The sequence below is a fragment of the Rhamphochromis longiceps genome, linkage group LG1, assembly GCF_057381845.1.
Source record: "Rhamphochromis longiceps isolate RC_006_pf linkage group LG1, R_longiceps_female_GT1.1, whole genome shotgun sequence".
Taxonomy (NCBI): domain Eukaryota; kingdom Metazoa; phylum Chordata; class Actinopteri; order Cichliformes; family Cichlidae; genus Rhamphochromis; species Rhamphochromis longiceps.
The window spans coordinates 13,394,914-13,408,890 of NC_140557.1; the positions used below are offsets into that span (position 1 = coordinate 13,394,914).

At 40.7% G+C, this 13,977-nt stretch overlaps 1 protein-coding gene across 2 annotated transcripts in view; it reads right to left on the bottom strand.

Annotated features, from left to right (window-relative positions):
* The window catches only part of LOC146678415 (talin-2), a 100,178-nt gene that overhangs the window by 35,248 nt on the left and 50,953 nt on the right, over positions 1 to 13,977 (bottom strand). For both annotated transcript variants that reach the window (XM_085389064.1, XM_085389150.1), the window contains exons 7-21: positions 13,789 to 13,931; positions 13,328 to 13,455; positions 13,110 to 13,173; positions 12,897 to 13,001; positions 10,455 to 10,610; positions 9,534 to 9,635; positions 9,038 to 9,114; positions 8,142 to 8,322; positions 7,879 to 7,992; positions 7,633 to 7,741; positions 6,655 to 6,863; positions 5,608 to 5,706; positions 4,893 to 5,060; positions 2,039 to 2,173; positions 1,793 to 1,952 (exon numbers count right to left, since the gene is read on the bottom strand). In XM_085389064.1, the coding sequence (XP_085245190.1) occupies positions 1,793 to 1,952; positions 2,039 to 2,173; positions 4,893 to 5,060; positions 5,608 to 5,706; positions 6,655 to 6,863; positions 7,633 to 7,741; positions 7,879 to 7,992; positions 8,142 to 8,322; positions 9,038 to 9,114; positions 9,534 to 9,635; positions 10,455 to 10,610; positions 12,897 to 13,001; positions 13,110 to 13,173; positions 13,328 to 13,455; positions 13,789 to 13,931 (1,950 nt within the window). The remainder of the gene's footprint in view (positions 1 to 1,792; positions 1,953 to 2,038; positions 2,174 to 4,892; positions 5,061 to 5,607; positions 5,707 to 6,654; positions 6,864 to 7,632; positions 7,742 to 7,878; positions 7,993 to 8,141; positions 8,323 to 9,037; positions 9,115 to 9,533; positions 9,636 to 10,454; positions 10,611 to 12,896; positions 13,002 to 13,109; positions 13,174 to 13,327; positions 13,456 to 13,788; positions 13,932 to 13,977) is intronic.

The window sequence follows — 13,977 nt, forward strand, 5'->3', positions numbered from 1 at the left end:
ACCTGACACTACTGACAGAGCGACTCTTTTAATGCTCTTCACACTTTATCTTTTTTATACTGGGTGTGACATAACATAACATACCGTCTTTGACAACCAGTTCAAAGGTGGCGTTTTCTGTCGTTCTTCTTTTATTTAGCTCTCAGAAGAATAAACAGCAATTTCTACTGTAAGGCCAATCACTTTGTCAGAGCTGACCTCTAGGCCCTGACATTCTCAGTGCATCTATATCCATCTATTGGTCTTTCTCTACTGTCAGGCTTGTTAAAATCACTGTCAGCTTTTCTCTGTGGACTCACAACGCCTGACAGGAGTCCATTCAAACCCAGCATCACATCAGTCTGTCAGAGGAGAAGACAGGAAGAGGCACAGATACACAAAAGCATCTACTCAGGGACTGCAAGCCTTAGAGATGTGGTAAGCCAGTTTTTTTTTTAAAGAAAAATGCACCTACTGGCACTGTTTTAATGTATTTGTCTATTTAAACTCAAACTTCTTAGAATAACAGGTTGAGTTTCACATTTTTAGCTCTAGAGTAGGCTGTGGTAACCATTTATATACTTATGGCTGGTTCTTTGGAGGATGCTTCAGGCCGATTCAGCTCTCATGGGTTAAAAGTGTTGATAAGTCAACGCTGACACTTGATTTCACTTGGACAGCTTAGATGGCACTTATCAGCTAGTAGCTGTGAGCTTTGCCTACAAGCCAATGAATGTGTTTTAGTCATTGTTTCATTTCTTCGTGTTCATTTTTCCCCCTTCTCCAGATTATCAGCAATTACTTTCATAATACTTCTAAATTTGGATGATGGAAACAGGTCATCAGCAAGACAAAGACACATAACATGTTTACTTTATAACTGTCTCCGTTTTAGCATATTAGCATGCTGAGTTTTCTAAATGAGCACTTGACCCAGAGTTGAAGATGATCTGGTCGCCCCACCAGTTCATCTGCCTCCATCCTCTTTTGTCACATCAGTCATGAATTTTTTTTGTGGTCTTTCTCTTTTCCTCGTGCCCAACAGCTCCATCTTCAATATCCTTTGTCCATTGTATCTGCACATGTCCAAACTGTCTCATGTCTTCAAACCGCTAAACCTGCACCGTCTCTCTGATGTCCCCGTTTCTAATCCTGTCCATCCTGGTCAATCGCAACAACAATCTCAGCATCCACAAATCTGCCTCCTTTTTTTTGTTTAAATCAGTGTCACTGTCTCCAAACCATCATAGCAGGTCTCACTACCACCTTGTAAACCTTCACCTGTCACAAATTACCCATGACGCTCACACTGTCCATTGCTTAGGATGACTGACCCCAGGTATTTAACTTGCTTCTTCACCTGTCCACTTGCCTCTCTTTCACACACTGGCTCTTACAGACTTTAATTCCTCTTCTATCTAGAGCATACTTGCACCTGCTTCCTACTCTTACTACAGAGCACAATGTCACCTGTGAGCATCCGAGTCCATGGAGACTCCTGCCTGCCCTCATCTGTCAACCTGCTCATCACCATCACAAACAAGAAGGGGCTCAGAGCTGATCCCTGATGTAATCTCACCACCACCTTGGACCCATCTGTCACGTCTAGCACATACCTCATCACTGTCTCACTGCCTCCTCATACATGCCCTACACCACACTCATATACAGCACTTGTCCGTCACTCCTGTCGTCCTCATACAATACCACCCTTCCTGACTTCAAGTGAGGAAGGGTGGCACTGTACATGCACTGAATGCACAGCATATTTCAGATTTTAGAGTACTAGAAAATTCTCCTCAATTGGACTCACCAGCATCTCCCATTGAGCTGAAAATACTCTCAGTGACAGTCATAATGGTGTCCGTTGCCTGGTCATAGCGCCCAATCGGTTCTCCCCTTGAGGTGTACTGACGAACGTGTTGCAGGAGATCTCCTAAAGCCTGGCTAACCACGCTGGCTGCTGCACTCACCTTTAACACAAGAGATTCATTGTTTATTATTCCACCAGGCAGCAAAAGGTTTAGCGCAATGTTGATCTAAACTAAACCAAACTAACCTGCTTGAGAAGTTCGCCATCTTCTGTGGCTGAAAGGCAGGCCTGGACGCAGCTTTCCACCGAGCGGTCGACAAGCTTTCCAGCTTCAATTAACTGCTCTTGGCAAACTGGAGAACTGATAGTTGGGCTTACCACCTACGTCAACATAAAGATGAAAAAGAATATATATAATTACCTCTTTTGTGTGAGAAATGTAACACAAAAACATTTTTTTTTTTTTAAATAAAAAGGCCTCAAATCCAAACAGGAACCTGGAATAAATGAACCACTTTAACACTCTTTCATCATTAATTAAACAAAAAACCAAAGAACAGAGAAAACATAAATTTAAAAGGACTTCAGCATATGGCTGTCATCACGCTGATATGAACAGAGGTGAGGATTGGCTTTGTAAATGCAACTATTCAGATTAGGAGCCGGCAGGGCATTTAAACTAATTAGAGACATGTGGGCTATACAATTACAGATGCACAAATATGATGAGGGCACAGGGTATTTATCAGTGCCTTAGCGTATACTGATTTTTTTTCCCCCACTATAAAAATGGAAGTTTGCGCTGCAGAAAAAAATGATAGGAGATTCTAATATTTGAGGAAATCATTTAGTTTTTATTAAATCTACAACACGGTTTTGTGATTATATCGCAAAGAGGAAACCAAATGCAGTCTTTCCCAAGTGTTTTTCTTGTAAAATTGTAAGTGTAATATTCACATCCAAGACAAAATAAACGCCAAGAAAATCCCCATTATTCAATCATCATTTCTAAAAAACAAGCATCATATTTAATGTATCTCATGGAAATACTGCTTGATGCGAGCCATTTAGTATAGCTTTGAAAACTTCTGTCTGAAAAGATTACAGAAAAAACAAAATAAAACCGCAGGGCAATTTAAAAATGAATCCAGTACATAGTTTACACAACCAAGCACTGACACCGAGTACTGTCTGCAGCACATGTAGCTGAGTAGTATCACAACTGAGGAGATGATGGCATTGCTTAAGTTTTTGAAATAAACAATTAACCCATAATTTTCCATATTGTACACACAAAGAATTTTGTTGGATCTTCACTATAATATACACAATCTCTATCTGCTTGTTTATGAACTCTTCCTGCGTGATTAATAGTTAAGCCAAACTTAGTACACAGGTACATCTTTGGCCCTTAAGGGTTCAAATAGGGTGCAAATAATTACATCATCATGTTGCCCAACAACCACCAACCAATGAGCTGAAATGACCCATTTGCAACATTTATGTATCTGTAACATCTTATGAAAGCATTACATCCTTTTAATTTCTTGAAAATAATGTCTTGAATCCATAAATCGTCAACGTTATTTATATACCGAATCACATTGCCTGGCATCCACCTAACAATGTACTAGCGCAGGACCTGAGCATTGGAGGGGATCAACAAAAATGGTTTCATTACGATACTTTCTCGCTCCTTCTTATTATGTATATCAGTTTATAAACAGACCAAACAATACTGTTGCATGGGCATGTACTAGTATATTAAAATCTGATCCAGTAAAAGGACTAGGATGTTACAATCCCTGACAAAGCATTGCTTTAAATGGAGAAAATCTTGGGGGATGGGTGTCATGAGGAAAAGCAGCCCAGAAACTTTACCCGCCGCACACATTGTTGTGTGCCTCAAGTTTCGTTCTTTTACCCAAGCTAATCTGCCAGTTTTCCTTGGTTAGGTTTAGGGATTAGAGATCTGATCTTAGTAGCTAAAAATTGGAAAACTTGTACCTGGCAGACTCTCTTTGTAAATCATTCAACATTTCCATGTTTTTGTCTTTCCTTTGTTACTCATGTTATAAGCTCTTTTAGCTAGCAAACCCAAAGCTACTGTCATTCAGAACATCAAATCTGACCTTAATATCCAGCATCTGCTTGACTCAGTTAAGGACAGAGTTATGGGGAGTGGTCACCAAAAACATGCCAATTAGGTTGTTTTTTTAATGGATTAACTATATATGAACCTTATTATAAACATAATAAATGTAATCTTTTTCGCCAACACTTGCAGTCAAAGTAAATGACGCTTACAACTCACAACCTCCACTACTTTGTTGTATTAACTAAAAACAGGAAAGAAGTGGGAGTATTTATGTCTGTTGGTTTGGTCCAATATTAGTAAAGGTGGATGTAAAATAAAACATTTTCTTCCATCGGCTGTGTGTGGGGAGAACACAGTGAAGAGTAAAGGAAAGACAAGTGATCTGTTGCACGCACGCACGCACGCACGCACGCACGCACGCACGCACACACGCACGCACGCACACACGCACGCACGCACACAAAAAGACTGAAAAAGTTACTGATCCACATGTCTAAAGAAGAAGAGACAGACAAGAAGATATCATAATTAATACTATTTCCGATGTTCAGCTGATTCAGGTATATCCTACATTAATTCTCTTCAGGCTGTAAGGGGGCAATCAACTCCCCAGGCTGTCTTTTTCCCCCCCATTTGGCTCACATAGTTTTGATTATGGAGCGTGGACAGTTTAAGCTAAACGCAATGAATTGTTGTCAGTGTCACAGAGGGCCGATGGAGCAACGGAAAATATCTCTCAACCAGGAGTGAGATAGGAACTTCCGTGCTAAATCCCCTAACATTGAAGATCTATGTTTAGTTTATGGAATACATGCAGGAATATTAAAACAGCGGATGATATTTCAAAGTTGTATTCCTTAAAAGCCAGTACTGGTGTAGGCCCAAAAATGTAATATCGATCAAGTTTTTAAAAATATATGATTCATGCTTGTGACGACCGGTGAAGGAACAGAGCTCTTCACTTTCATTTCATATCACATCCAACAAAGCATATTTTTGTACCTTGGCACATGCCACCAGCTGAGAGGTGGACAGGGCACACTGTGTGGCTGCAGCAATGACCCGGTTCTGAAGGACGGTGTCCTCTGCAACCTGGGCCACATTCTTGGCCTTCAGCACCAACATGGCTGCTGCATTGGCCACTGCTTTCGCCAGATTCATCAGGACATCCTGTAAAGCAACAAACATAGGAAAAAAACTTGGAAATCCACCTCATTAGCAACATTATGTACCTGTACATATATAACATTTGATATAATAGCCATAAACAAATGGAAGAAATTGCAGCAGCAGCATCTTACAGTAGAAATGAACATTTAAACCAACACTATTGTGAAGCAAAAATCAGCGCAGGATTGTCTGCAGTTATATGCAACTAAATAAATCTCATCAAAGCTTCTGCCTCAATAATCCAATTAAACACACATACGCATTTAGCCACTCCACATCTGTTCAACTCATTAACTGAATTGTTGTAAAATGCAAAACAAGCAAAAAATGGAATGTGTTTAGGAAGGCAGGCTAAAGAAGAGCTTCATTGTATCTAGATTAAAAGCTAGAAAATCCTTCAACTCAAACCGAAAACATGGTCAAAATATGGAACAATATTTTGGTCTTTTTCCCCTGGATACAAGGCGATTTTGATTAAGTGAGTGGCAGTTCCAGAGCATTGACTTTTCTCTGAATGCAGTGAGGTGATAAATGGCTGCAGTCTCACCTGAAACCTCTCGTCTGTCTCGTTCTCTCCAATCTGGCGCAGGAGGTCTCCGCTGGCCTGACCAATGCTGCCTGCTGCTGTCAGCACAGTCTGTCTTGGCTGCAGAAAACACACAGGATGTGAAACTGTATTTAAACACCCGGCAGCATTTTATATCTTGATTTGTGTGTTGTGTGCGTTGGATCAGTAGCATCTAAACTCAAATCTACAATTCACCTTTCCAACTATCCGCATGCACAGCGATGCACACCTGTGTAAAGCTTAATGGTTTTCAGTTAAACACTGTACAGTACATAGATTATTTTTTTCAAACAAATTAACAACACATCCTTACATTAAAGTCCTTCAAACTAACTCCAAACTACGTGCCGATCAGCTCGGCTTCAATATCCCGTCTTTATTCAGATTCACCATAACAATTTAGTTAGTTAAAGTTGTCAAGCAGTGGAAGATGGTAATATAATTAGGTTAGTTCAGGACCAAGAGAGAAAATAGATTATTCAGAGACGATCCATTGTCTCATGGTAGAGCTGCTCTGTGACCAATTTGATTAGCGTTTTTTAGGTTGCCCATTTGGACTGAAGAAAAAGCTCCACAGGCACATACACACAAAATCTGGCATTTAATGGAGTACAAATGGTGAAAAGTTTGCTTGATGCTTGGAATCCAGAGTGAGGACTCATTTTCACACATTCTCCATTTTTTATGCCTCTATCAATGTGGCTACCCCTCCTCCTCCCCCTCCTCCCTCTGGTCTCAACACAGTGTGCAAATTTGGTCCTCCCTTCATACTTTAGCTTCTATTCTAATACCTCCTTTATGTCCAGACCTTATTTGACTTTAAACCGACAACCAAAGCTGACCTTCCACATATTACATATGCAGTAGACAATATTAATGCATACACAATGCTCCTTTTTAGCTTAGTAGCCATCGGTTTTGCCGCAGTAATAGATATGGCACTAAAATGTAAAGTAAACCTAAATACTGAAAGAGCTTAAATTGGTTTATTTTTATATTCTTAGAGTTTGGGGTGCTTTCGCTCACCTCTCCAGAGGCCGGCTCCACAGCCTTCAGCAGGTCAGATACGGTCCCTGCAAGTGTCCTGGCGGCCTTCATCAGGTCGTTGCCTCCTCCTACGTCGTCCTCCATGAGTGCAGCCAACAGCTTCACACCCTTTGACATTTCAGTCAGGTTGGAGGATATGGTGGTGATGGCGCAGCCCACTGCTGTGTAGTCTGTGTCGGTAGGATCGGCTAATTATGATTAAGAATGAACAGAAGAGAGGAGATCAGGAAAATATACAGTCTCAGAGAAGTGATTATAATAAAGGTACCCCAAAACGAAAGATTCACAGAGTCAGTCAGCTAACTATCAAAAGTATTTGCCTTTAACCAAGATTACAGACCTTGCATAATCACATAAGTCTATTTCAGCTGAGAGAAATAAGCACAAAAAAAAAAAAACAACCCTAAAAAATAGTGAAGAAATTGGGAACAATTCCCAAGAGCATTAAGCTGAAAAAAACCACACCAATAAATGATTTTCAACATGAAGTGGCAAGACTGGCACAAAGCCAGCCGACACCTTCAGCAGCGCACAGTCTCCAAACCACAGCAGGATATGAGAGAGCTATTAGACTTTATACAGGTTCTACAATGATGATAATGAACACCAGAGTGATGGAAAATGTCTCCTTTAAAGTCACTAATTGGCCAAATAATTTTAACTGCAAGAAAATAGCGCCGCTAACACTGCCTCGTAAAAGTGTGAGCACCACTACTTTACAGGCCTTATGTAGAATTCCCAAAATACCTAATTGTGTTTATTTTAAATAAATGTCAGCACTGAACAGTGTATGCCAGAGACACGCTCTACTATTAAGACTGAAATGAATTATATTTTTTCCTATAAGCTAGACTAAATCCACGCTTTCTTAGTGGACAAACTGATTCATGTTCTGAAGACGAAATTAATAAAGAAAAGCATTATCAGATTGTGCTGACTCCTGCCAGAGCCACTGACCAGCCGTGAGGTTGACAACAGAGGCTGTTCCTGCAGTGATGGCGTCGACTTGGGAGTGGATCTCGTGTTTTGACTCATCCATCTTGTTTTGGATCCACACCTTAGATGCCTAAACAGAGACCACAAATCATCACTGACACATGTAAAAATACTACAAACATGATTTTCAATAACACATCTCATAGACATATTACTACTATTACAATATCAGCATATATATTAGAGTTCAAGTGCAATGCAGGGTACCATGTCTTGTCCCAGTGGTGGAAGGTTGTCCACCTCCCCCAGGTCTATCTGGGCTTTCTGCACAGCTTGCATGCTGGTGTTGATGGTTCCCATCAGAGCTTGTTGTGCTGAGCTCTGCACATAAAGATAAAAACATGTCACCTTACACTGCGAATATTAGACTGATTCTTAAATTCACTAGTTAATGTGTGCAGCAGCATCGCTACAACCACCTCTTACACGTGCGGCTTTAACAGGGAAGAAAACTTTACAGGCATCATTACCAGTGGTGGCATGTGTCCACGGTGCATCTGACCCATTGTGATCTGCTGCTGAGGGGATGGCATGGTACCCATGCTAAGTGATTCTGCGCCGATTGAGCCAGAGCGGATCACCCCTGGCAGCGCCACAGAGCCGTGCTCCACCCGGCCCATACGGTTAAACTGCTGCTGAAGGATGGTGGACCTGCAAATATGATGCATGTAAAACATTAGTCTTCTCATACGTGCATTTGTGACTGTGCACAAAGCAGAAAGATACTGAAAAGTCTTTGCAATGTGTACATCTGGCAGACAAAGGTTTGTTTTGTTTTTCTGCAGATAAGGCCTTCCAGAGTTTGGCTTACTATGTCTTTGTAATATTAAAGACGATTGCCTACAGCCAGTGAACAAGTCTGGATAAAAGCGGGCGAAGGAGGAGAAAAAAAATACAATAACAATTGCAACAAATACTCTCTCGGTTGAAAACAGGAAAGCAATATCAACTGAGGCATGAAAGGAAAAGGACTTCAGTTACACGCCGAGAGTCCACTGTGGCTCGGTGAGCTAATATACATCTAATAAGGAAATGTTCAGACAGAGCCTTTGCCTGTCCGGTGCAGCAAAATTTCCTCACATAATGATTATCTTTCAGGATAAGGAAGTGAGGTTCTGCGAGATGGATGTCTGAGCTGTGGTCACAGGCGGCAGAGAGACGGAAATAAAGAAAGACTTAATCTTGTGCTTTGTTCAAATAATATGAGAACGCCTTGTACCGTGCTATTGTGCTCACAGTCAAAGCATCATCATACGACCGTTTATACTCAACATATATTTGAATACAACTGGGCTTAAATAAAGACTGCTGATTTATGCTAAACAGAGGCTACATTGCCACTTTTGTTCAGCAGGAATGCACATACTTTTTCGGGGATACAGACTCCTCGAGCATTGTTGACTCCTCGTCACCTTCTAATCCAAAGCGATCCTTGCTTTGCTTCTGCAGGAAACAAAATAACAGAACAAAAATTTGAGTGACACAGAATTGCACACTTGCACAGGTTCATGACAAATTAGGTCATTCAGAGTAGAATACAACTAAACCTTGAACACACCTGTGATGGATGATATTCTAACCCCCAGAAAAAGGAGGGGACGACAGTTCTAATGCCTATAATAGTGATAGGTAATTGTGTTAACCATGGAACCTCAGCTGTTCACTCTAAGCTTTATTACCAGCTCCTGCTGTATACCGGTGCCACATGAGCCTTTCCACATGTGCTTCTTTTTTATTTAAATGGAGCTGTATGACACAGTGGCTGGGCTGTGTCTAGTATCAACAGATGTGAGAATTCATTTGTCACAGGAAGATATTGATTCGCGAGGATTCATCAGCATCTCCAGAGATAAATGTCTCACCTTTTTGAGAATGATGTCGATGTAACCGGCAATGAGCTGGGAGATCTGTTCCCCTTCAGTGGTCTGTACAGAGTAGTAGCTCTCTTGGTACTCCCCAAAGTCCTACACACACACACACACACACACACACACACACACACACACACACACACACACACTTCATTGTGGATTGTAAGGAAAGTAACCACTGCAGAGTGCGCTGTGCAGGCTAAGGATTTACTGCAAGGATTAGAACACTGGTTGACATCAAAAAGCTGCAACATACAGAGAATTGGATTAAACCAACAGCAATCTTGGGGTAGACGTTTTACAGGACACTGAAGATTTCTTTCAGCGGAGCATTGCAAAGGTTACTTCCACATGTATTGTTTAAAAAAAGGACTAAGTAAAATAAAGAGTTCTTTACACTCGCGCACTTAAAATGCTAAACCTTTCCACCATGACATCTTCCGAAAGCTGCAAATCAAACCTGAAATCACAGCGTCACGAAAAACACGCGGACTAAACGGCAGAGCACTCTGCCGAATTAACAGCAGGAAAGAGGCTGGGTTAATTTAATTAAGATGTTGCGTCTTCCAGACCTGCAAGATTAGACCCATGTTGCTGACACAAAGAAGGGATTTTGACACTGACAAAAAAAAGAAAAAAGTCTGTTCAATATCTGAAGTGCACCAGGGCCAAAAAAAGCCATGCAGGCTGAGCGTAACAGTGATTGTTTGCACCGCAGGAATCGTTGGGTTTACCGTGAGCCTGTCACTCTTATTTAGCATTAGCGACAAGATGCTCAGTGCAAACAGAATGAATAAAAGATAAAACACGCCCCCCAACAGAGCCAGCATTACTTTAGTATTCAGAGCTCCTGCTTTCTGTAATAAATGTGCTACAAGTCTTAGGCTTAAAGGTAGAAAATGTGGCTCTTACCAAGGTGAAGCTCTTGGGTGATGCTGCCCACCTCTTCACAGTGGTAAGTGGCCACTCTTGAACTACATCTTTGGTCTTCTCATCCACTCTCATCACAGACTCTTTTGTGATACCCAAAAGCCGCGGCACCAGTTTATTCTTGCTCTTCATCTTTTCCTGCAAAAACAAATTTGAACCATGTAAACTTTACAACACTGTCAAAAACCACAAAATATAACTGAGGGTATAAAGTGCGATCAGAGACATTTGAAGCACAGGGCAGATTAACAAGTTAAGCAAATCATGTAAATTTATCTTCCTCTCAGCACAAAGGTCTAATTTTTCTGTCACAATGATATGTCAAGATGGGTACTTATCTGTTCAACCAGTGGGGGGGAAACGTTAACTTTTCCCAGTTAGCAATTAAAATGTTGCATCTTAAATCTTGTCTTTATCTGCCTGTCAACATCTTTCAACCTCCTGCTAGATCTCCTGTATTCACTAAACCTTTAATGTTATACTTAAGTTGCTTCCTAAGCCATGAAGCATTACATTCCCCCCCCCTTTTTTCTCTTCGATGGAAAGAGCAAACATTTGTTCTGGAGCTGCAGTTAGAGAAGAGACACAAAGTGATGGACTGTGACACGAGGGGCAAAGAGGTAAATTGTGCAAAAATCCTGAGGGGCCTGTAAACTCACTGGGGCCTCTGCAGGTTATAGGTTAGAGACTATCGGCGGATTTTTTTTTCCCCCCACGGTTGTTTTTAAAATGTTTCTGCTCCGTAAAATTAACCTTAATGATGACAGACAACAAAAGGTGAGCAGATACAATGGCTATCTATATTTTTATGTATAGAATAAAGGAATACACAAGCCACTCGCTAAAAGCTATTGAACCAATACAACACAGTAAGGCTGTTCAATATAACAATATATATCAGATGACGATATAAAAACGTTTGTTTCGTGGTGTCGCAAAATGAACTGTTTACAGCAACATTTTTTCATCGTTTTGATGGTCACTGTAGTGGCTATATTAATTTCTTAAAGTTCTCTCTTTCTCTTATATTTAATATAACCACACAAGCGCCTGTTTTTATGCATTTTGGTTAGCAACAAGGACGGTAAAACCACCGCGTGTCCGCTTGTTTATGTTCCACATAGACCTTTCACAATGAAGCTCAATATCCTGTTGAGACTTTTCAAAATAAACTGAATCACGTGAAAGAGCAGATTATTTACGGATGAGAAGTAAAAAAAAAAAAAAAAAAAAAAAACCTCACAAAGAAAACGGCCGTTACAACTTATGTCTAAAAATGTATAGTTTCATGCATGTGTTAAAGCACTCGACTGCAGCTACATGACACGCAGCTGGAAACACTTCCCGCAAGTCGAGCTGTCCGAGATTCACAGAATTTACAGAAAATGTTACATTTTTGTGATTTATATCGTTATCGGGATGATAGAATTCTTACATCGGGATATGAGATTTTGGTCATATCGCACAGCCCTACAACACAGTGTTTTTTTGTTTTTCCTTTTCAAAAAACAAAAAAAACAAGATACATTTTTGCTCTTTATCCTTTTGTGATGAAAGCTATTAATGAAAAGCGCAAGTGACTTGTCCCAGTAATACCAGGAAATATCCAATTTTCTACTAGAGCGCAGCGAAGCTGACAGGAACAAATGATGCAAATGGAGATTTCCATTGCAGGATGTCCTCTTTGTGACTAATTACGTGGGGGGGAAAGTCACTCTGATACTCTTGTCAGAACAGTTTTATAGGTACTGCATTTGGAAGTCTGCAAATTGCTCCCATCAGCTCGTATCTGTTGGCAGCTGGACTTCTTCAAGAGATTCAGTATCGCTGGTTTACCTGTGCAATGTCTCCTTGTATATCTCATTCACTCCACTTCCTCCCTACTCACTCTGAAATAATCTTAGTGCCACACTCGGCTGCACAGACAACATTTGGTTTCCTTCCAGGAACACACTGAACTCCCTGCAGAGGAGGTGCTGCCAGTGTGTGTTTGTATGTGTGTTAGCGAGAGAGGTGAGCAAGGGGAAAATGCATGGCAAACAAATCACAAAAGGGTTCTTGCTTTTGCACGCAGCGCATTCTTTCATCTTGAAATTTTGGTTTTTTGCAACAGGTACTCTGCTTAGTTTAAGGTGACATAACGAGCTGCGAGAGTTCAAATAGGAGCAGACAGTTTATACAAGCGGAGTCCACCATCAGCCTCTTTATCCAGTTAGCACCAAACCCAGAGGACAGATTTCATGCTGTGAAGATAAAAGGCTCCGACTACAGTTCGGATAATTCCAAAATCTGCTTCCTATTACAATAAATAAAAAGGCAAGTAGAGAACTTGAGGCTATATTTTTACTTTTTGAAGGAATAAAATAGGGCATTGGTACTTCAAACATTTGGTAAAAGGACAAATGGATGATTTTAAAAACTTACCTTGACGAGGAAGAAGGAGACGCCGTATGTCCGCAGAGACCGCGCCAATTTGACATACTTTACTTTTGCCTCAATCTCGGTCATCTCGCCACAGTTCTTGTGCTCCTGCAGGTCAGATTTTTCATGTATTGATTTTCAGAACACTGAAAATCCCCCCGTTTCACGCTTGTGCACCAATGTGTACATTTATCAAAAGGGACAACACGAACACACCTGGAATATTTTCTTTTCAGCTCCTCTCTGCTTTATGTACTCTTTGGGTAGAAACTCTTTCAGGCTAGAAAAGAAAGGAAAAATAAGAAGCTGAAACTCATGAAAAAAGTCTGAACTCTCCTTTTGTTGTTTCCTTTTCTGTTTATTTCTGACAAAAAGAAAAAAAAAACCTAATATTTTACAAGTTTTTCCACAGATGTCATGACACAGATGCTTACTCCAAGAATCCGGGTTTGTGTTTATGCTCTATGTGAGGTCCAAACTGGATCTGGGCCTGAATCCCTCCAAACTCGCAGGCCTTATCAAACGAGACCGGGTGGGAACCGTTCAGGATATCATCTCGAGCCTAAAAGACAAATTAAAACGGTCAGTAATTAACTGTAGACATCAAGTTTATGACTTTATTTTCCACTGTATCTGTTTTCTAGACTTGCATAATTCTTAATTGATCAAAAAAAGCCAGCCGTGTGCACATTTTGTAGCTGCTTGTCACCATTAGGAGACAAGAGAAAAATGGATTTTACTGCATATCGTCTGCTCACATCCTGTTTTACTCAGGAGAGGAGAGACACTCTTATCCGAGTGTCTGTTTTTGACACTGGCAAACTGCTGCTTCAACAGTCATGAACTGCTGAAATGAAAAATGAGAGGAAGACATATTTAAAAGTAAGTTCCAGACCTGTACGTAAAGCAGGTTGAGTTGAACTGGGTCTCTGGAGTCTACATTCTGGTCAGAGTAGAAGAACTTGCGTCTCAGGAGAAGAGTCTCGTTCTCGTCCACTCCCTGCTCCCTGAATGTTCTGCTATGGTCCAGCCAGTTCACTAAAAAAATTAAAAAATAACAAGTTCATAGAAATCTCTTGTTAAA